Source organism: Lutjanus erythropterus, chromosome 19, assembly GCF_056507025.1.
Source record: "Lutjanus erythropterus isolate fLutEry1 chromosome 19, fLutEry1.hap2, whole genome shotgun sequence".
NCBI lineage: Eukaryota > Metazoa > Chordata > Actinopteri > Lutjaniformes > Lutjanidae > Lutjanus > Lutjanus erythropterus.
In genome coordinates this window covers 5,766,789-5,789,151 of record NC_139335.1, presented here as the reverse complement: position 1 = coordinate 5,789,151, position 22,363 = coordinate 5,766,789, and the positions used below count along the sequence as shown (strand labels likewise).

The 22,363-nt window shown below is 39.7% G+C and overlaps 1 protein-coding gene across 2 annotated transcripts in view; it reads left to right on the top strand.

Annotated features, from left to right (window-relative positions):
• gas7a (growth arrest-specific 7a) overlaps nucleotides 1-22,363 on the top strand; it is a 31,555-nt gene that overhangs the window by 7,319 nt on the left and 1,873 nt on the right. For both annotated transcript variants that reach the window (XM_084744838.1, XM_084744840.1), the window contains 8 exons: nucleotides 5,558-5,647; nucleotides 8,859-8,974; nucleotides 12,578-12,652; nucleotides 13,886-13,964; nucleotides 16,633-16,764; nucleotides 18,132-18,255; nucleotides 20,449-20,528; nucleotides 20,852-20,950. In XM_084744838.1, the coding sequence (XP_084600964.1) occupies nucleotides 5,558-5,647; nucleotides 8,859-8,974; nucleotides 12,578-12,652; nucleotides 13,886-13,964; nucleotides 16,633-16,764; nucleotides 18,132-18,255; nucleotides 20,449-20,528; nucleotides 20,852-20,950 (795 nt within the window). The remainder of the gene's footprint in view (nucleotides 1-5,557; nucleotides 5,648-8,858; nucleotides 8,975-12,577; nucleotides 12,653-13,885; nucleotides 13,965-16,632; nucleotides 16,765-18,131; nucleotides 18,256-20,448; nucleotides 20,529-20,851; nucleotides 20,951-22,363) is intronic.

The window sequence follows — 22,363 nt, the reverse complement described above, 5'->3', positions numbered from 1 at the left end:
GATGCCCTGCTATTTATGTGTTACAGGTGACATAACGAATATGAAAAACAAACCAAAAAAAAAACAACAACCCTCAAATAATAAATCAAAATGGGGGACACGGGATGTGTGTGCGAGTGTGTGGGTGTATGAGTGACACTATGAGTGTAAAGAAGAAAGCTAGCGACATGCAAATAAACAAGAACACGATAAACGGTTGCTATGGTAACGCTAAACAAAACCGCAGCTGGTATGGCTCTGGGCCCCGTTTCCCAGAGCCTTTGTAGCGCTACGTGCGTCGTAAGTTGTATTTTAAAGTCTCCCTTAAGGTTATGGGCTGTTTCCCAGAGTTGGGACAACCTTAAGGGAGACTTACGACGCACGTAGCGCTACGAAGGCTCTGGGAAACGGGGCTCTGGCTAGTTGTTGATCGCGAGTCCTACTGAGTTTATATCGCAAATAGATGCATGGTGTCAGTGCGAGTGTTTTAGCCCTATGCTTAACTTCCAGCTTTGCCAATTCACCACTTAAGACACCAGAAACATTGCATGTTGTCACAAACCGACCTCTCATTTTGAACATGTCTCACCTGTGTGCTGCTCCAGCAGATCGGCCTGCAGAGCCGGACGCCATCATTACGAGCGGACACTGTGCTGCATTCACAGTACTACGTGGAAAGCATTAAAGTGTGTCTGTTGAAGTGAACAATCCGGCATAATTTATCCCCCCGCTTCTGCAGTTGGTCCTCAGTACTGTCTAAAACAGCTTTCACATCTCACATCTCCGAAAACGTCGGATTAAATTTCAAAAAAGGCGATGTTTGGACAAACCTACCACGTATTAAAGAATATAAAACGTATATAAAGTGACATATTAGCAGCTTTAGACCTACAGAGAAAATTAAAACAGATTTATTCCTGCACGCCGTGCAAATGGAAGTTTGTCACTGACATCAGTTTTTTCACTGCCAATCACCTGGTGTAGCCTACATGAAGTGTTGAGTTGAATTGTTTTAGTTCCTACGTTCCCTGAAGGCAACGTGATAGGGGAAGGTCCCCAGCCTTTTTGTTAAGCTGTCTGTCATGATTCCACACCCCTCTCAGTTGATGCCACGCCCCCCACGCGAAATTCGGGTCAAAAGTCTGAAACTGAAAAGAAAAGATCTGAACCTGAAAAATAAAGATCTGAAACTGAAAAAAATTTTTTTGAAACTGTAAAAAATAAGATTTGAATCTGAAAAAAATAAGATCTCAAACATCAAAACATATGAAAGTGAAAAATGAAAATTAATAATTTATTCAAAAGAATTACCAGAGTGAATCATAATTATATTTAACCTGAAAAAAATTTTTGTGCACTTATTTTTATTTTGAATACGCTAATGTATTTTTCAAAATTCAAGATCAAAACTTGAATTTTCAGTTTCAAATTTTATTTTTTCAAGTTCAAAACTTTTGACCCCAATATAGCTCCATACTTGTGGTCTGACTGTGGATGCACACTGTTGGTATAAGTCATGCCACTGGTCGCTTGCTTCAAGCGGCATTGCAGCGTCCGCTATCTACGTTTTCAAATTCCACAGGAAACAAGAAGAACCTCCAAGCTGTGACCTAGACACTGAAAATGGCAAACGAGCGCCTGGGATGCTAATGGTATCGTAAACAAGCTAACAACCTTTTCTTTTGCAGTGATGCAGTCGGTTTAATACCAGAGCTCGCCTCCTGTTTTTTTCCACCATATGAGAGACTATGTCCCTTGTAATGTTATCTTACCTGAAGTGTTTGATCCAGCAATTCCTGGTCCTCTTAGCTTCCTTGGCTAACAATAGCTTTTGGGGGTAAAACAACATGACGTCAGTTATGCGACTTCTGGGTTTATAGTCTTTCTTATTACGAATCTGTACAGTCTGATGCTTCAACCATTTTATGACATAAAACTGACAAACATAGCATGTGTAATTCATGGTGCAATTCAAATGGGACCAAAAAAAGGTTTTCTGCCATCGACCAATGTTCATATTTCTTCTAAATTAAGGTCCTGTGGTGGTACACTGGAACAAGAGGGACTTTGACTCTCTTCTCTAGCTAACTAAACTCTTTAGCTAACATTATGGCTCTTTTTGTAGATTTGGGGCTTGGAAGAGCTGCCAAAAATAAAAGTGTCTAATGTACACAGACAAAACAGACTTTGTGGTGAGTTTCATGTAGGAAATGTTTTCTTTCTACACCTGCCAACTGAACCACCACGCAGGGATGCTGGAGTATATACAATGACGTCTTACTAAATGGTGCACAGTATTCATGTTGTGATTTGAATGGCCAGGATTATGTACATCTATAGTCATTAACAACAAATTACAACAATTTGAGAACATTTTACACTACGGCAAACATGAACATACCATTAATATTTTGATGTGGGAGCTCGAAAATCAGACTTTTCAGTTCAAGTGAACACACCATAATCCATGAGCGCTGCAAGGAGATGAAGAGAAGACGAAACAGAGGAGAAGATGTAATGTAGCTCTATGCCTGTTTCTCACTGTAACAGAGACTCCAGTCTGCAGTTTAGAAATGTAATTCTGCATGATGCAGCAGAGGTTTTATATCACATCAATATTTATGTCCATATCTGTACGCTCTCTCTGCTGAGATCACCTTTTTTCTAAAATCAACTGATGATGTTACCTCTTCCAAGAATGAACAACACTCACTCTTATATAAATTAATTGCAAACTGATCCGTTCACTTCACCGTTCACCAAAACCATGAGCACATTCAGTGAACGCCCCTCTTTTAGCCCGTTCATGCACAACACTGGAAAACATCAGCGCATCCTCCTCAGCTGAGCCGTAACCTCTCATCTCATGAGTAGATGCATGCTTCCGTCTCTGGTTTTGGTAGAAAGAAACTAGCTTCTTCATGAAACAAGGTCTGTGTATTATCTTGAGTGACTGGGTCATGATTTCTGGAAAGAGACATCGCTGTTAAGTTCTTTTTGGCGCTTTCATGTGTCTTCTAGTTTCATTATATTGGAGAGAAGACAGACATCTCTGCATCTGATATCTTCAAAACTCTGCAACTACAGGCCAGGGGAAAAGTATGTGATATTTTGGTGTGAACTGTCCCTTTAAGTACAACAGCTGGCCTTCAAACATCCCCAGAATGTCTTCAGGTCGCTCAGAAGGATTTATTACACACTGTGTCACAAAGGTAATCTATATTAATATTTAATTCCCAGCCCCAGAGAAGCTCACTAAGCAGCCATAAAGGAGAAGTAAGTTAGCCAGACAGCCTTCCTTTAGATAAATGGTCTCATTTTCTGCTGGATGTGAAAGGCAGATAAACAACAGTCTTGATAGATGTGGAGTCAGTGTAATGGAAAATCTGGTGCCCATGACAATCAGTATGATCTCTGAGGCAGAAAATGAACAAAGTGACTGGTCTGCACACGGACTAAATCACACCGCCTGGCGTGCCTTTACATTACAAAGTGTTACTGTGAGTTAATGTGTTTATGTATGCATGTCGTTTCAGTTCTCCTGTTGTAGTTGCTTCCCGTCGTATATCGGAACACCCGTTTGGCAAGAAGCCATATTAGTATTTCCTCTGGATGTTAGTGATTATATAACAGAGAAGGAGTATTACTCATCTGTTTTTGAAGTTGTTTATTGGAAGCCGTTCAGATGGAGTGCTGCGGTGGCAGTGCAGAGAATGAAGAGGTCAATGTGGAGTGTTCATTGGAAGTTCGGCTTTTTCATGCTCAATATTTGTTTATGGCTGCTCAATGCAAGCGTTTTATGCAGAACCGCACACCTCCCATCATGAATCACACAGCCAGGCTGCAGCAGAGATGTTTTACTTTTAAAAATAAATCAGATGAGTGTGTGATGTGTGTTGCACATGAGCACACTGAGAATTATCACCAGCTCTGCAGGACTACACAGTCTTTTGGTCTCTCACAGTTTTGTGTTTTGGTTCATCAGCTACAGGCGTTGTTCTACAAGGGTGCAAAAGCATGCACTGCACCCTCAGTTTGATATTTTGCACCCTCGGTTGAAATTTAAATAATAAATGCCAAGTGCAAGGTAGTAGGTCATGCATCTGTGGTGTCTGCAGCTGTCCGTGTATGCCTCCGTTTGGATGATTATTCAGAGCACATTTCCATGCACTCCTTTCTGTTTTATTCAGTGCGATGTGTAAAAGGGCTGGTTGCAGGTGAATATAGACCAGCAGGTGTGGTGATTGGGGGGGGGGGGGGGTGATTGGGAACTAGGCCTGATCAGCTACTCACGGTCTGGCTGAGTTAAACCACTTTAATCAACTTCAACATGTTAAATAGACTGTAGCTGATTGCACTGTGCACCGACTGATCAGCACCAAGCAGACAAATAGTTTCTATTAAAGGTACAATGTGTAAGCTCTACAGGGATCTATTGGCAAAATATGGCACAGTTTTCATTAGTGTATAATTATCTGAAAACTACTAATAACTATCAAAACTATTTGGTTAGGATTAGGAAAAAAATCATGGTGTTGATTAAAATAAGAACTTTAGCTTAGCTACTTTACAAACATAAGTTATTTTACATATATGATATAAATTCAGTTACGTAAGTAAAGTTACGTTACATCAGTAACCGGCTGTCTGACATTGATGCAGTTGTCCTTTCTGCCACGTCTACAAGATATCAAATAAACTTGCACCCAGTCTGTGCGCCAATGGGCAGGACTTTTAAAGAGGAAGGTGCGGCCAGGTACAGTTGTTCCCTTCAGTATTCATGATCAGAGTTAGTGAACGCAAACGCCCCGTGTGCACTTAACTGACATCATGTTGTTCAAAGACTCCAAATGATTCCTCACACCTTTACATGAAATTTGAACATTAACAGAATGAAGCAGTTGGCTTGAGCCAGCTGGTAAATGCTGCATGTTTTTCTTGAGTCTGTGTGACAGCAGAACAGTGGTGAGCTCATGCAGCACACACTGTGACTCAGTGTGTTTTTGTATGTTTGTAGATGAAGCATCCTGTCTGGGTGCCCATGTAGTTTGCAGCAGTGGTTGACATGGCACAGAGGGCATCTTGCTGTGCCAGGAGGGAGGGCTCACAGATGGTGAACATTACATAATTGCAGCCCCAAGAGTAATTGAAGACGCTGTGGACCATGGAGTCTGTATTCAGGCTGAGTGCTGGCTGTTTATCTGCAACACCACATATTCTCAAGAGGATTAGGTTTGTTTGTTCAATTTTAGGGAGACACTGGAGCACAAAAGGTTTTTCTTTGTATCTGACTGGACATAGTCTCTGTCTCTCTCTCTGTCTGTCTCTCTATGTGTCTCTCTCCCCCTGAAGGCTTATGGGTCACCTTCTGGATGGTCAACATCACCACATTTGTATGTTTACTCGTGCCTGACCTTTTTCCTCTCATCCGCATGAAATGAAACCCAGGCCTGTTACCTCGTTCAACCCCACTTCTCAAGTCACAGATCTTCTTGTCATTTTTTTTTTGTTGTTGTTTTTCACTCCTCGGGTAGGTCAATGCTCTTTATCTCCATATTTCTTCTCCTTTTTGCTTCAGATCAACTGTGTGACCTTCCCTCTGCCTGGAGAAGGTCCGGAGCAGCAGCTCCTGAAGCCCAACGAATGGAGCTACTGCGATTATTTCTGGGTGAGTTTAACTATTCCTTGTGATATTTTCAACACATTCTCACTCACTGAAGTCATAATGTCAAGCTAGAATGAGAAAGAATTTGACTTTAGAAACTTCAACAACTAGTGTCCTAATTCCCAAATGCTTACTGAGTGTTGTTAAAAGAAAAGGTCATGTATCGCAGGATAAACATGGCCCTGTCCCAACTTCTTGTGGAACATGTTGCAGGAATCAAATGGTTTCACACAGGACACAAACCCTGTTCTTCTGGGTCAAAGTCCAGTGTTTGTTTGACCCATCCACCATGCGTATCGAGACACACATGATAGGCTTCTGAAAAATCTCAGTTTTCGGACAACTGGTCACAGCCTCTACCAGCCTTCTGCCCTGAGGACGTATTAGGGCCAGTTAAAATCAATGCAAATATTAGAGTAAAGGTCAGGGGTTAATGCAGGAACATGATTAACTTAGAATGCAACAGAGGAAACCCATTATCACACTGTGTGTTGAAAGCCTGTGTGTTCAGTGTAAGAATTTATGGCAGGTCAGTTTTACAGGTTATATAGGTCTCAGTCATCAATGCATTAAATGATGTGGATGGATTCATACAACATGATTGACTCTCATAATTCGTCTGGGATTTTAATGTGTGTACATTCACCTTTTCCTGATATTTATTATACCGTTTGCATTACAATCCCTATCAGAATTCCACATAACTCTGCTGCTACCTAGCTATAAAGTCAACAAAACATTACATTGTCTTCTAGCAAGCTAAAAAGTAAAAGAAAAAGCTTTTTATATTGTTTGCTAGGCAAATAAAAAGTTAACAAAATGTTAATTTGTCTGCTAGCTGGTTAAATAGTTAACCAAATGTTGCACTGTTTGCAAGCTCGCTAAATTAAAAACAATCTAACAAACAAACAAACACAACCTGTTACATTGCATACTAGCTAGCGACAAAGTTAGCTAAATGTTTTATAGCCTAGTTAATATTAATATTGGGATATTGGAGCTTCCTGAGTGTGTTTTAGACACAAACCTTGGAACAAAAAAGGTTCTTGGTAGAGATGTAGATAAAACTCTTGGAATATCTATTTTTAAAAAAGGTTCTCAGTAGATCCCCTTGGGTGTTCTCTAGGTAAACCCTTGGAATATTAAAAATGTTCTTCGTAGTACCTCCTGGGTTGGTTCTTGTAAGCCCAATAGAAGATGGAAAGACTGTGGCTTGAACCCCCAGAGAGGGTTTTGAGTGGAACCATTACACCATAATAGTGGTCTCTGTAGAACCTCTCATAGAGGATTCTAGGTGAAACGTTACACAGATGGTTCTATGTCTTTATGTGGGATTCTAGGTAAAACTTTCTGAAATGTCTTATAAAAAGGTTTTACCAGGGAACAAAAAGGATTCTCCTGTGGGGACAAGCCAGAGAACCGTCTATGGTTCTAGTTAGCACCTTGTTTTGTCAGAGTGTAGTGTATGATAACAATCTTCAGTGTTTTCACTCTGTCACTGTGTGTTTGGTCCGACTGCCCACCTCTGAGAAAAACTCCAGAAGGTTCCTGTCAACACATTTTGTTTTGTTGTTGACCTTTAAAACAAATCTTTGCTGGTAAAGTAAATGTAAAATGCAGTTTAAAGCCAAGCGCTTACATTAAATTATGTGACTAAACTCATCTTGCACTCCGGCAGGAAGCCGTCAATAATGCTTTTTGCTATTTTTAAATGGATCCGCGCTGCTTCTCGTTGAACAAAAGAAACAATTGTCTTTCATGTAGCAGTAGGAGGATTGCAGGTGGACGGCTGATCGACCGGCTTCTCTGCAAACACAATCATCATCCTGCTGCTTTAAATGTCTCCCCAGTGGCTCCTGTAATTTTCAGTTTCCATACATTTCCATCCTAAATTAGATTTGTATTGAAAAAGCCTTCAGTCTGTGTAACTGACTGAAACCTGACGCCTGTTTTCTCCTCTCTGTTGTGGCTGTTTGGCTCCTTGTTTGCAGCCTGTCGTGTCGTCCTGCTTGTGATGTTTTGTGCGTCCGCTGACCTGCTGCTCAGACCTGCTGTGTGAAATAAACCTGACACCTCTGGAGTCCAACATCAGTCCTGTCACTAACAAAGACAGAGTGGGACACTGAGAAAAAGAGGTGCTGTCTAGAACCGTAACAGGTTCTTTGGCTTGTCCCTGTTGTAGAATCCTTTTATAAAGGTTGGTAACCCTTTTCCAACTTGTAAGGGTGCTAACAAGAACCCACCAAGTGGGTCTACTGAGAGCCTTTTTACATTCTATCTAGGGTTTTATCTAGAACCCATGAAGGAAATTTTACTGATAATTTCTTTCAAAGGTTTTATCTACTGAAAGCATTTTTATATTCCATGGGTTTTTATGTAGAACACACACAGAGGGTTCTACCAAGAACCCCTTGAAATTCCAAGAATTTTATCAAGAACACACTCAGGGGGTTCTACAGAGAACCTTTTTATATTTCAAGGGTTTTGTCTTGAACTCACCCAGGGGGTTCTACTGAGAAAGCTTTTATATTCCAATAATCTTTTCCAGAACATACTCAGGGAGGTCTACTGAGAACCTTTTTATATTCCAGTGTATTTTTTTATTTAGAACCCACCCAGAAGGTTTTACCAAGAACCGTTTAGATTCCCAGGATTTTATCTAGAACCTACTCAAATGGATTCTACCAAGAACCTCTTTGTATTATGGTACAAAGAACCCTTGATGAAAGAGTTTTTAAGGATTTCAACAATCCTTGAGGAGCTCTTTCTTCCAAAAGTGGTTGTTTGGATGACAGTGTTCTTCATGGAACCCTCAGTCTCACAAAGAACCCTTGACAAATGCTCTCTTCAAAAAAAAAGCAAATGTTTCTGGGTAGAACCTTTCAGGAAGAACCCTTATTTCTAAAAGCGTGCTCAGACACACAAACATCCACCCATCCAGTGATTGACGCACACACACACACACACACACACACACACACACACACACACACACACACACACACACACACACACACACACCAACGCATGTCCTGCTTGACATGAAGAGTGAGTCACACATTCAGAGCTCATTCTCACAAACCCCTACACACTCTCAAACCTAAACAACAGGGAGGTGTGACTGCACGCTCTGCGGTTGTTTACTGCTCCGCTGCTGTTTATCAATGACGCCCTCCCCCTTCCTCCTCCTCCTCCTCCTCCTCCTCCTCCACAGACCGACAAGAAAGACCCCTCGGGGACCACCTCCCTGCCCGGCTTCGAGGTTCTCCTGCAGAAGCAGCTGAAGGGCAAACAGATGCAGAAAGAGATGGCCGAGTTTATCCACGAGAGGTAACGGTTTTGTCTCAGATCACACTGCTACAACAACAAAACTGTTTGTTGACAGCTTAAATGAATTAATTGAATGAGTGTCAGACGCAAAGTTGCATCAGAGACAGAAATATTCCCGTTGGAGGAGCCAGAGATGCTTTTATTAGAGACACGAAGCAGGCTCAGGTAGAATAAAAATGCCAGGAAGCTAATTATTACACCAAAATCAAAAACACATATTTCTCCTTTTACCTGTCGTGCTTTTTATCCATCCATTTTTTAATAAATAAAAGAAAGGAGCAGAATTAATGCAGAGATACAGTTCAAATGACAAGAGAAAAAGCAATTTTGATGATGAATTTTTTTATGAGTGATTTAAAAGAAGAAGCAGAGCCAGCCTTCCTGATCTCCTGCAGCAAAAAAGCTCCAAAAAGCTCCTCTAGTTTTTAGCTTCAACACAGGAATTATTAGCAGGCCTCTGCTGGAAGATCTCAAGTTGCATTCAGGCTCATAAGGGGGTAGTAAATGACTGAGAAAATTAGTGGTCAATTCCAAACATGCTCTAGAAGTAATCATTAACATTTCAAAATCAGTACCAAAACATGCAGGTAACCAATGTAGAGAGATTATTCTGTTTGTTGTTTGGAAAGGTTGTTTTTTGAAAAAGGAAAAATCTGTGAGAAAACAGCAGTATAATGAGGTACTGTAGTGCTGCAGAGATGACCTGGCTTAAAAATCTTGTTCTGCAGATGAAAGAAAACATGTTTGCAATCGCAATATGAGATTTTTAACAAATCGTGCAGCCCTACTGAGTGAGTTTGGGTACGAAACAGGATCTGTCCAGAGAGAGCTCAGTTTACGAGAAGATCTGAGGGGAGAAGGGCTCCAAGCTTGCATGCAGTACTGTAATTACAGTGCCTTTAGATCTCAGTGGAACAAGTGAGGATAGAGGAAATGCACAGGTCTCTGAGCTCCTGCTGAGTCTGAAACAAGGAAACTAAAAAAAGAAGGTAAAGACATTACATTACTATAGAACAGTCTATGCTGCAGCCATTAGTGTTGGGTCCATTTAAGCTTATGGGAGTTGCAATATCAATCATGCTATGCCAAAAATCAGTCAGCATTTTACACTCTGAAGTGTGCTTTTTCTTATTTTTTTCATGCATCGTCATACATCGTAGATGTGTTGGGTTTTAGGCTGGCTTTACACTTTCATGTGAATTTAGTTAGTTGAAGTTTAGGTAAAATTCGGTTGCAGTTGTGTTGCAGGATATAAACCCATCTGCAACACAACTTGAAACTCGCCTGAAACTCAGCTGCAACAGTTGCAAAACTCAAAGTTTGTGAAGTTTCAAGCAACATCCAATTAAAATGTTGATAACGTGTCAGAAGGATGACACTAAACTTTGATGCTGTATTATTCCAGCTGACTTTTAATTCACTGATTTGAGCTCGAGGACAACTTATTATAATCAAAATGAATAACTGAATAAAACAGAAGATGGTCTTTTGGATGCTTCAGAAGGAGATTGTTCTCATGCACTTCATGAAACGTCACTGCTAGCTTACTTATAGCTCTGCTTTAATATAAAGTTATGATGAAAATAAGAGTGATTATCAAAAAAACAATCATATAGCAAGTTACGATTTCATACTGACGTCTCCCTTCAATCAAAGGGCAGATGCACTCACCAGAGGCTCATCAGATCAGCCTCCTTAAGCAGATCCACATCCAAACTGATATTTTCCAGCAAGAAAATGATACGAAATAAGACACAAAGATGCAAACACTTCCCACTTGTTATAAACTAGCAAGAAAACAACAAGCTGGATGAAAAATTAACAACCAGACAGCCAGTTTTTATTAAATAAACCTGTTGGGTGATATTTTGATGTGCATGGAAAATATGTTTCATGCAATTTGCAACCTGTAACTATTTATAGTATTAACTATTTATAGTATATTTATTTATAAGCCAGCCTTATAGTGTGCTTCTCCCATAAGTGTCAGTGGAAGTGGCACCAAGCAGAGCACACAATGACCTGTAGTGATGTAATGTCCCTTCCTTCTTTTTATTTTCCTCAATCTGAAACAGGATGTCAAAAAAAACCCCAACATAAATAAGTAGGACTTCACTTCAAACTTTTACATCCGATCTCACGCCGCTCTATATAATTAGCTCCACCTACTTGTACAAAAGCTCCATTCACATCCTGGTTCGGGTCGTGGGAAGTTAATGAGGATTCTTCTCTGAATATAGCCGCCATCTCCCAGATCCCTCAAGTAGATTTCTATTCACTGCTGACCTTTCTGTGTTGTTTCACCGGGTGGTTCGGCGCAGCGAGTATCCGAACATTAAGTCAAAGAATGGGCCGTGTGACCTTCTTTAGGTGACAGATTTACTCAGGTGTGGATGGTAAATGTGAGACCGGCAGAGGAAGTGAATGTCACAAAGGGCACAAACATGGCTACCTTGGCTGAATGGCCCCTAAGGGCAAATATGAGCACATCTCATTTCCATCTCTCAGATGGAGATGGAAATGAGAGCAGCCGCACCGAAAATGAGCCGCTCTGTAAAAGACTGCTGGAGAATTTCTCACAAGCACAGTGGGATTATTGATGTGCCGAGGTCAGGGTCATTTGGTTTATGTGTGTCTCCTTGTCTGATGTGCATACAAAGGCTGCAGTGCTGTCCACAATCAATCAGCCAGAAACTGTTTTACATGAGACATGCAGCTGGATGCAGTGCAGTGAATGTACAAACAGAAATTCTTAACCCTTAGAACAGCGGTTCCCAACCTGGGGTCCAGGCCCCCCTAAAGGGGGTGGCAAAAATCATAGGTGGTCCCCAAGACAGAGGTTGTCAAAATTAGATTTGCATATTAAGAAAAATCACAACTATACAAAAGTCTGTATAGATTCTATATAAAAAGACAATTTTCAGAATTGAAACACTTAACACTGATAATGAGGTTCTTGGCAATTTTTAGTATTGATATCTGGGTTTTTAATCATTTTTAGCAGTGATATCTGAGCCCTCTCCTATATACACTATATATATATTTTCAAGACTGATTTCAGGTGTAAAACAAAGAAATAAACAGCAATAAGACAAAAACTATGTGGCAAAAATTGACACAAAAGACGTTAAGAAGAAGAAACAATAAAACAGAAGACATAATAAAACAAAAAGGACATAAAAGATGTGACAAGATGAAAAACGACATAAAAGAGATAACAAGAAAAAAGTACAGGTATTTTTCTCACAAAATGCCTGTACTAAAAAATTATGTACAATTACATTTAGGTGTTTTTCTATTTTCAAAACTTTCCCTTCATACGATTCCTTAAGACTGTTTTTCCTCTCATTTTTAACATATTGAGGACAGAAAATCTGTTGAGTTTAATTATGTTGCAGTTTGTGTGAGGTTGACCCACACTTTGGGTAAAATAAACTGTTCAGCCTTTGCAGCAAATAGTAGTCAAAGTTTCTGTGGTTCTGCTGCAGTGCACCCCTGAAATGATCCGTGTTAAAGCATTTTCCTCCACTTCACTAAAGCAGTTTTTGTCCTCCTTTGAGCCGGGCTGCTCCGGGTTTCACATCTCGCCTCTCTGTGTTTCAGGATAAAGATTGAAGAAGAATATGCCAAGAACCTCTCCAAGCTGTCTCTGAGCCCCCTGGCACTACAGGAGGAAGGGTGAGTGCAGCAAACACAAGCTGTAAGACCAAACAGCGCGTGCAGCTCTGCAAAACAGCACGTTTAGTAATTAAAAGGACTGTGTCTGGAGATAGGAGTGTTTAAAATAGACATATCCCCACACAACTCTGTCTGTTTGATGCACCTATCAAAGATTGTTACTATCATCAAAGAAATCTTTGAGCAGATCACAAAATCAGTCGACAGAGGAGATAAGGGTTGGCTCGAAAAGCGGCAGAGGTTGGTTGCTTTCCAGCTCTGGAAATTCCACAATGACAGAACTTTTTTTTTGTTGTGTGCAATAAAAATGAAAAGTCCAGTGTGTATTAAGTGTGCAGAGTTGAGAAATTCATTCTCAGGAAACTGTCCTACACACTAAAAAAGACTGGGCTAATGTTGACACAGTGTAGGGTCAATATAGAATCAATATAATATAACAGATAATTATAGAATCAGGTCACCCTGCATCACCATCAGGATGAGGTCTATTTTGGTCTATTAGTCCGCTTATTACATGGCATGCAAAAAGACAAAACCAAAATCCTAAAATTACCATGATATATTATCAGCAATTAAGGAAACAACAACAAGTTGAAATTCTCACCAGCGTCCACCTTTGAAAGTCCTACTCTGAGCAGAAATAACTGTTCTTTTTTATGCCCCTTTCACATTGATTAGAGTTCAAATTAATGCCGAATGTTCACAGAATAAGTGCATGCCAGTTTATGAGTTGTAAGAAATCATTAATAGTCTTGTAGAAGCTGTAAATGCTTATAACAGTTAAATTGAGCAAAATGTTAATGGAGTCTGGCAGGCAGCCACTGAGCTCCAACTCCAGAATGTGAATTTTAAAGCAGTGGGCCTTTGTTTTGTTAAGATAACAGGTGTAACTTCAGATTAAGTGATGATTCACCGTCACAAACTTCTCGCTGTTCTTGCTGAACAGCTGCAGCTTGCACACTTGTGCACACAGTCAGTGTTTCTGCTGCAGGGCTGCTGCTGACAGACCCAGCTTTCTACACTGAGTTTGCAGACAAGTTTTGAAAGGAAAGAGCTGTTTGTAAGTAAAGTGGCACTAATTTAGCAAAACTGTCAGCTCATTTACAACTTTTCTGATCATTCATGTATATTTTAGAGCTTAGCAATTACTTTGGTGAGTACAATGGCATTATAATTAGTGGAAATATTTACTATTATAAGTAGTGTAATAACTTGACATTCTTCTTTTGTCAGGACTCTTGGAGAAGCCTGGACTCAGCTGAAGAAGAGTCTTCATGATGAGGCCGAAGTTCACCTGAAGTTCTCCAGCAAGGTAACATCTGCTAAGAACCTTGATAGAAAGGAATCATATAGTATATATTAACTTGCAAAAATGATAACCACTCTGATTTTAGCCTCTCAAACTGCTGCTTTTCTTTGTCTCTATATAATAAACTCAAAATCTTTAGGCTTTCAAATTGACAGTTGACATTTTCTAGACAAAACAAATACATTTTGAAATAAAATTAGGTGTAAAAATCAAATTATTGGCTTACGTTAGCATTTTTTTCTTTCTCTGAATCACAAACGTTTGAGAATCTGCTTTCATCGCTGTGTGGGGGCCTGTGGTTTGCATTTTTCTGCACCTTCAGGTCAAGTGTTTTCAATCACCTGAAGTAATGGATACGTGATGTGACCACATCCTGAGGTGACGGGGCTCGTTTGCCTCAAGTTTGTCAGTGTTGACCGAAGAAAATGACCTGTCCGCGATGTGATTACCGGCCATGCAGAAAAGGCACACAGGCCTCAGATGCAGCCTTAAATAACGTGGAAGCAGCCTCAGAGCTTTTCATAGCCCTCCGTTGTCTAATTAATTAGCTACGTGTTCTGACGAGCCCCCACCACGCGGTTCCTCCTCTGTTCCACCAGCGCTCCGACACTCGGCTTCATTATGAGACGGTTGAGGAGACGCGAACACCTCGTCACGCAGAGAATGAGACGCCTTATCAACGCTGCAGAAGCTCCGCTTGGTTTTCTCTCTGAGTTTATAATAAACTGCACTCTCAGGAATGAAGGTGCTGATTAGAACCATAAAAGGTTCTTCGGCTTTTAGGAAGGTTCCACTTTCAGCGAGTTCTACCAAGAACCCAACATAAAGGGTTATATGCCTAGACTCATCGTGAAATCTCTGAAGAGATTCTACCAAGATCCTTTTTATATTCCAAAGATTTTGTCTAGAACACACTCAGGAGGTGCTACCGAGAACCTTTTTATAGATAGAACCAGTGACAAACGCTGTCTTCAAAAAAAGGGTTGTCTCAGACCTTCAGGATTTTACAGGTTTTCAGAAACTTCAAGGTTTTATCTAGACCACACTCACGGGGTTCTACCAAGAACCTTCTTATATTCCAAGGGTTTTATCTAGAACCCACAGAGAGGGTTCTGCTGGGAATGTTTTTTTTGTTCCAAGGGTTTTACTTAAAAAAAAAATCAGTTGGTTCTACCAAGAATCTTTTTCTAGTCTAAAGGTTTCATCTAGAACACACTCAAGGTCTTCTACTGAGAACCTTTTTATATTCCAAAGAACCAGTGACAAACCCTTTCTTCAAAATAGGGTTCCCTCAGCCCTTCAGGAAGAACCCTTTTGCAACCCTTATCATAACCTTCCTTTTTCACAAGGGTTTCATCTAGAACCTTTTTGTATTCCAAGGGTTTCATCTAGGGAGTTCTACCTAGACCCTTTTCATACTGTAGTACAAAGAACCCTTGACAATAGAGTTCAGCTATCTTTCTTCCATAAATGATTCTTTGGATCAAATGGGTTCTTAATGGAAGTCTTACATAGAACCAGGGACAACTCCTTTTTAACAAAAGGGGTCCTTTAGAAGCGAATGGTTGTGGGAGAAACTGTAGCCCTTCAGGTAGAACCCTTTTGGAACCCTCATTTCTAAGAGCGTACATTTCCTCTCCATCTTCCAGCTTTGGCATTTGCACTAGATTAGCATTCTGTGTGGAGAGCCAACACTGCTGACGAGCACTTTGTAGTTTATTGAAGTGTCATGAAAAACAATCTTTTTCTTATTATTGGACAAGTGTTTGGTGGGAGGAATAGAAACGGAGACTAACAGTGTAATTGTCTCCCTTTATGGTGATGGATGTGACTCTGCGGGACAGGAAACAGGCTTTATTAAGCAATGTATTGATTTTAGAGAGAAGCTTTGGCTCACATGTTAAAAAGACAAAGTAAATGTTGAGTAAACCTCTACCTAAACATCAGAATTCACTCAAAGTAATTAAGGTTTCACTCCATTCAGGTCAGATGATATTGACTGCTATTGTGCATGGTGCATTGACTTGCAAATCATCTTCGACTTGTACTCAATTGAATACAGTACAATGACAAGATATTTAATGTTCAAACTAACACAGTGAATTGTTTTATGAATTTACACTCATTCTGAATTTCATTCTTGCAACTTGTTTCAAGTTGGGACATAGATTTCACCATCTGCTACCCATAATAATATCAAAAGAATCCAGAGAAATCTCTGCACAAAAGGGTCAAAGTGTCTGTGACCTTTGACCCCACATCATTGTATAAAAGATACTACATGGGCTCAGGAACACTTCGGAAAACCGTTGTCGGTAAACAGTTTGTCGCTGCATCTACAAATGCAAGTTAAGACACTACCCTGCAAACAGAAAGACATATATCAGCAACATCCAGAGACGCTGCAGACTTCACTGAGGCCCGAGCTCATCTGAGACGGACTGACGCAAAGTGGAAAAGTGTGCTGTGGTCTGACGAGTCCACAGTTTTTCAGTCTGAACATCTTGTCTTTGTTCTGTGTTCAGTGAAATATAGATCAAAAAGTTTTTGCAAATCATTGTATTCTGTCTTTGTTTATTATTTATTATTATTTGTTTTATTTCATATCAATATGGCTGCCTGGAAAGGTTTATTGTTAAATTACTAACAGATGAGCGACTTGTTTTCACAGCTCCACACTGAGGTAGAGAAACCTTTACTGACATTCAGGGGCGACAACTTCAAGAAGGACCTGAAAAAGTACGACCACCATATCGCCGACCTCAGGAAGCAGCTGGCGAGTCGCTACACAGGTGTGGAGAAGGTACTGAGTCTGCATGCCTGTAGATTAACGTTCAGGCCAGACACAGCGGTCCATGTGTTTTCAGATGACCCATCTAATATTTGTAGTCTGTTGGCCTGAATTTTCTACCAAACAGTGCACAAATTTCCAAAAGTGAACCTGCAAATAGTAGGCACAAGAAAATAACCTACACTTCAGTGTTTGTTTACATCAGATATATTACATAATAAAAACGGTTTCAGTAACTCCTACACTTAAAATATCTTGATAAAATACCTTGTTGCTGCTGCTGCTGCTTCCCACCTGCTAAAGTCATTTCATGAATGAATCTGTTTCCTCTGTGTACACACCAACACACTTTTTATTTTCTTTATTTTCATTTTAGGGCATTTTCTGGTGCAACAAGCGCCAGTTTGACAGATTATATCAAAGTATTTTTTTTTTAATACTTAGGAAAATGCTGTGCAGGAACTACACGTTGTGTGAGCTTCTTCTTAAAATACAAAAATGTATAATTGTCGGTTATATTACCAGTATGTGCCATGTGAAGCAGGTAATCATGGGTTATCGTATCGGCTGGAAAAAAAAAGCCATGTTGTAAATCCTTATTTACTGTAGGTATCAACAGTATGTGAATGATGTGTCTACACTAACAGAAATAAGACAAGAAGACAACAAAGTGGACACAAGAATATCTTTCTTCATGTCTCTGTTAACGCATCAACCAAAATATTTTAACATTTGATAATTTTAACAAGTTATCTCAACTATGAAAAAGACTTCTAGCCGACTAACTCCAACTCATGGTCTTGTTAGCAATCAGTCACTTGTCTGAACGGTTTAGTCAAACATGGTTTTCACAGCGTCTGCGACCTGCCGATTTTTCATTCACAGTTTAGTCTATCACTGAAGCTTTCCCTGCTAATAAAATGATTTCCAGCCAGAAACAAACGTTTGGCTCCGTTGCAGCAAGTGACCTTATCGGTGGGTTTAGTCCGACTCCATCCCACATGTTTCCTTTTTCTTGCCGCGTCTCTTGAAAAAGATATTTTCTTGGCTTATGCTACTACTACTGTTGCTGTGTTTACCTTTCAAACACTATCACACAATGACCTTGAAAAGGTGCCTCATAAGAAAAAGAGGAAAGACTCAATCACATGGATTAAGAAAAGATTAAAGGATGAGACCAGGATCAGAGCACAGATGTCAGGAGCCAGCATGAAAAGGCTGTAATGACTCTTGTAATAGATGTACGTACAGTAAATCTGAGGATTATGCTGAATGACTCATTGTCTCTAACTTCACACATTCTGCCTGGTGTGTGTGTGTGTGTGTGTGTGTGTGTGTGTGTGTGTGTGTGTGTGTGTGTGTGTGTGTGCACGACGCAGGCTCGTAAAGCCCTGGCAGACAGACAGAAGGATCTGGAGGTGAAGACCCAGCAGCTGGAGATCAAACTCAGCAACAAGGTAGAGGAGGACATAAAGAAGGCCCGGCGGAAATCCACACAAGCAGGTCAGAAGTCACGGAGCTCAAATAAGAGCCAGTCGCTGTTTGTAACTGTCAGTCGTCTGTCAGTGTAAAGTTAAGCCTGTTATCCTAAAAACAAAAACCCACTGCTCTGAAAGACACACTGCAGTTTGAGTTTAGTGGCTGCCTGTCTCACTGCCTGCCAAACTCCATTAACATTTTGCTGAATTTAACTGTTATAAACATCTACTGCCTCTAAAAGATTATTAATGATTTCATACGACTCACAAACAAACACTAACTAACTCAGCAAACATTCAGCATTCATTTGAACTCTAATTGACATGAAACGATTTGACATGAAATGATTTATTACAGTAGATATATCACAGTTTGGTTTATCCTGTCATTTTTGTAAGAAATTATTTAACATTTGGGAAAATATGCTTCTTTGTTTCTTGCTGAGAGTTAGCAGACAGGTAGCTTAGCTTAGCATAAAGACTGGAAAAGAGAAAAACAGCTAGCCAAGAAAATCCACATAGTGGCACAAATAAAGCTCATAAAACTCACTATCTAAATTGTTTAATCCATACAAAAGCCTCAGGATTTGTCCTTTTGCAGTTAGGTTGTGGACTGTTTCTTGCACATGTTAACTTCATGGAGTCTCTGCTAGTTTTCCCTTTACAATAAACATGCATGAAGAAAGTCTGCATGATAAAGACACTGGGATTAAGTGTTTGAAGAGCATCCAGAAGAATTCACGGAGATCTGGTCGGGCGGTGTTCTGTTTTCTGTTGTGCTCAGGCTTTAATAGACAGAAAGCACTGCAGGAACTTATCTGGTCGTGTCTCTCTTCCTCTCAGTAGATTAGTCACAGTCCACAGCACTAATCAATACCGCTCATAAGGCACATTTAAATGATGTCAGCCTTGTGTCGGTGATCAACTCCGCCATCTCAAGGTTGGGCCAAATGTCATTACGGCTCAGCGCACTCGCTGCCGGAGACGAGGACGTGTTCTTACCTTCACTGAATGAATTTTAATGAGCTTCTGTGATGTTTCTGTTTGATACGTGGTTACGGTTCAGGATGAGCAGAGCTGAAATATTCTGCAGAGTTTTACCAGCAGTCAGAAACTGATTGGACCATAAAAAACTTGAGTAGAGGTTTGTGTGGCGTCTGCGCACAGAACAAACTAAATGTCAAATATTCAAACATTACACAGTGATCCGGCTTGATGGAGAAAACTAAAATACAGAATCTTTCACTGTGCACGTTTCCGAAGAACAAAAGTTAAATTCAAAGCGGTTCAGGTTGTGATCATGGATATAAAAATAGTACCTGTCGAACAAATCTGAGCTCTTTTTCATGTTTGTCACAGAAACGTGCAGCACAGAGGGCAAAAGTGAGATTTAGCTGTCAGAGAAAGGACGTCAAAAAACTATTGTTTTAGTTGTGCTTCAGTTTAATAGAAGACACTGACTGACACATTTGTTACATCCTGAGATATTAGAATAGAGCGGTGATGGAAGAAATATTCAGGTTATTTACAGGAGTAAAAGTACTAATAACAGACTGTGAAAATTTTTTACAACAAGTTGAAGTCCTGCAAAAAAACTGATTCTGACATGCTTTAATCTGTCTTATTTCATAGATCATATTAAATCCTACTTTTACTTTTTAAGATAACATTTTAAAAGCATTGCTCTTGCTTAAAACAAGTTAATTTCACTCAATTAAAAGAGATTAAATTATGAACAATTTAATTTCCACATTCTGTCCTGTCTGAGTGTGTGCAGATAGGAGTTAAGGTTTAGAGGTGTCTGGTGTCTGATCATTTTGTTTTTATTGTTCACGTTGTTTTGTCTTTTTTAAATTTATTTTATCTAGTTCTTTGTCTAGAAATTATTCAATCCTATTTCATTAATATTGCTTTTAGATCTACCACCACTGGAGCTTCTCCAACAATATTTATAACTTAATTAATTTTGGTATCCTGCACACAAGAAAGGGATGTTTTAAATAATATCCTCAATTAAATTATTGTCTTGTCTTCAAAACCACAACCACAGCTTCATGTCCACATTAACCTGTGATCATCTGATGTCTCGGCGCCCTCTGCTGGTCCTTTGGGGATTTTGCTCCACGTGCAAGAAATAACCTTGTGAACGCAGACTGAGGTTTCCTTCAGGACTGAGCTCAGACCTGTCTGTCCTGTTCTTGTCTTGTCTGTTCTGCAGGAGACGACCTGATGCGCTGTGTGGATCTGTACAACCAGACCCAGTCCAAGTGGTTTGAAGAGATGGTGACCACCAGCATGGTAAAACCTTCTCTCTGAGGAGCAGATTAATCCTAATGTCCTGCTTAGTGTCCACTTTAACAGCTCATAAGAAACACTTAACTGTTGTTTCACCTTTATACTTAATGACAATTCCTGATTTTATGAGATTTGCTTACAAAAATTAATCTGAAATAGGGAAACAGGCAAAAACCAGAAATCCAAAAAATATTATTATTATTATTATTATTATTATTATTACTACACATAGAGCAGGGGGGTCAGTGGGGTAAATCCAGTGTCAACAGAACAACAGGAGAGTTTTTCTGTGTTACTAACTGTAAACTGTCTTCCTCCCTCTGCAGGAACTGGAGAAACTGGAGGTTGAACGGATCGAGTGGATTCAGCAACATTTACGCCAGTACACGACTCTGAGGCACGAGACAGACATGTTCAACCAGAGTGTGAGTTCCTGCTCAATTTTTCCAGCATTTTTAAGATACTAAAGATACATTATTATATTCTTCACTGTGCTTTTGATCTTTTAAAATTAGAATTTCAGCAGTGACAAGACTTTAAGTTGATTTTAATCAAAAATAGAGAAGCAGCTGAGGTTAACATTTACACAACCTAAAGTCATAGTGGCCTTTACATCCCAGAAACGCAAGGTGATGATCATATTTGTCATTTTGATATTTAAGGACTGTAAGTCCAGTTAAAAGGATGTCTTTATTTTGTTATGTGCTGTAGAAGACACTGAGAATAAAATAACAGAAAAAGGCAACACTGAATATTTTACAGTGCAGCAAAAAGCAAATTCAAGCTGTCAAGTTTTTTTTTTTTTAGGCATTGATGTAAAAATAGTAATCGTCAAACCAAGTCTCAGATCGTGCGAGTGTTTGTCCCAGAAATGTGCAGCGTGTCAGGAAAAATGACAGGCAGGGAGTCAAGATAAAAGTTCTGTTTTTATCTTTATTTAATTTAAGGAATATTTGGCACATTTAATATAAAATAAGTCCAGGAGAGAATTTGAGATTGAAGGGGTTTTCAGGGTGTTTCTAAAACCTTGTCTTAAAGTTTTATCCCATCACACATGGCATCAGACCAGGAGGAGGGAGGCTAAGTGTGAAATAAATAAATTAGACTTCAACCACATTCTTTGGAATTTCCTTCTCTAGATTTTTTAGTTTTGAATCAAACTCTTAAGTTTTGAAATAATATAAATAAAATACTTTTCATCTTTAGATAAACTTGAATCTCTGATTTTGCATTATCTAGGTGCTTAAAGATTTTCTTTCCGCTTCCTGTTAAAAACCATTTAATTTTCAAGCACCTTTTCATTTGCACCAGAACTGTATTTATTTAGAGTCACAGTTTAACATAAATCAGCTTAAAAATCACAGATAAAAAGACGCTCCTTATAACTTTGTTTTCTTCAGTGTCATAGTCATCCCATGATAGCTGTCTGCGCATGCATGAGTACACTGCAAAAATTAAAGGCTAATAGCTAATTTGGCAACTTTTATTAGTGCTAATTTACCAAAACATAAATAATTAATAATTTCAAGTTGTAGCATACAGCTAAGTCACATGGCAGTAGGTGCGTATGTGTGTGTGTCTACTCCCCACTTGGACACTGTAGCTTACCTAATTTTTATTCGTAACTGATAAATTAATCATCAAAAAACGAAGCAAACCATTGCTAGAAGTACCGGTAATAACAAGTGGCTTTGACATGATTTGCGTGCCACTTCAGCTGAGCCCGTCGCTGAGTGTAGATGTTGTGACAGATGGAGCCCTCGGTGCGCCACTGACGGCCTTTCATCCAGCTCACTCGCTGTCATCGCTGTGTGCCTCGGAGACACCCACCCACACGC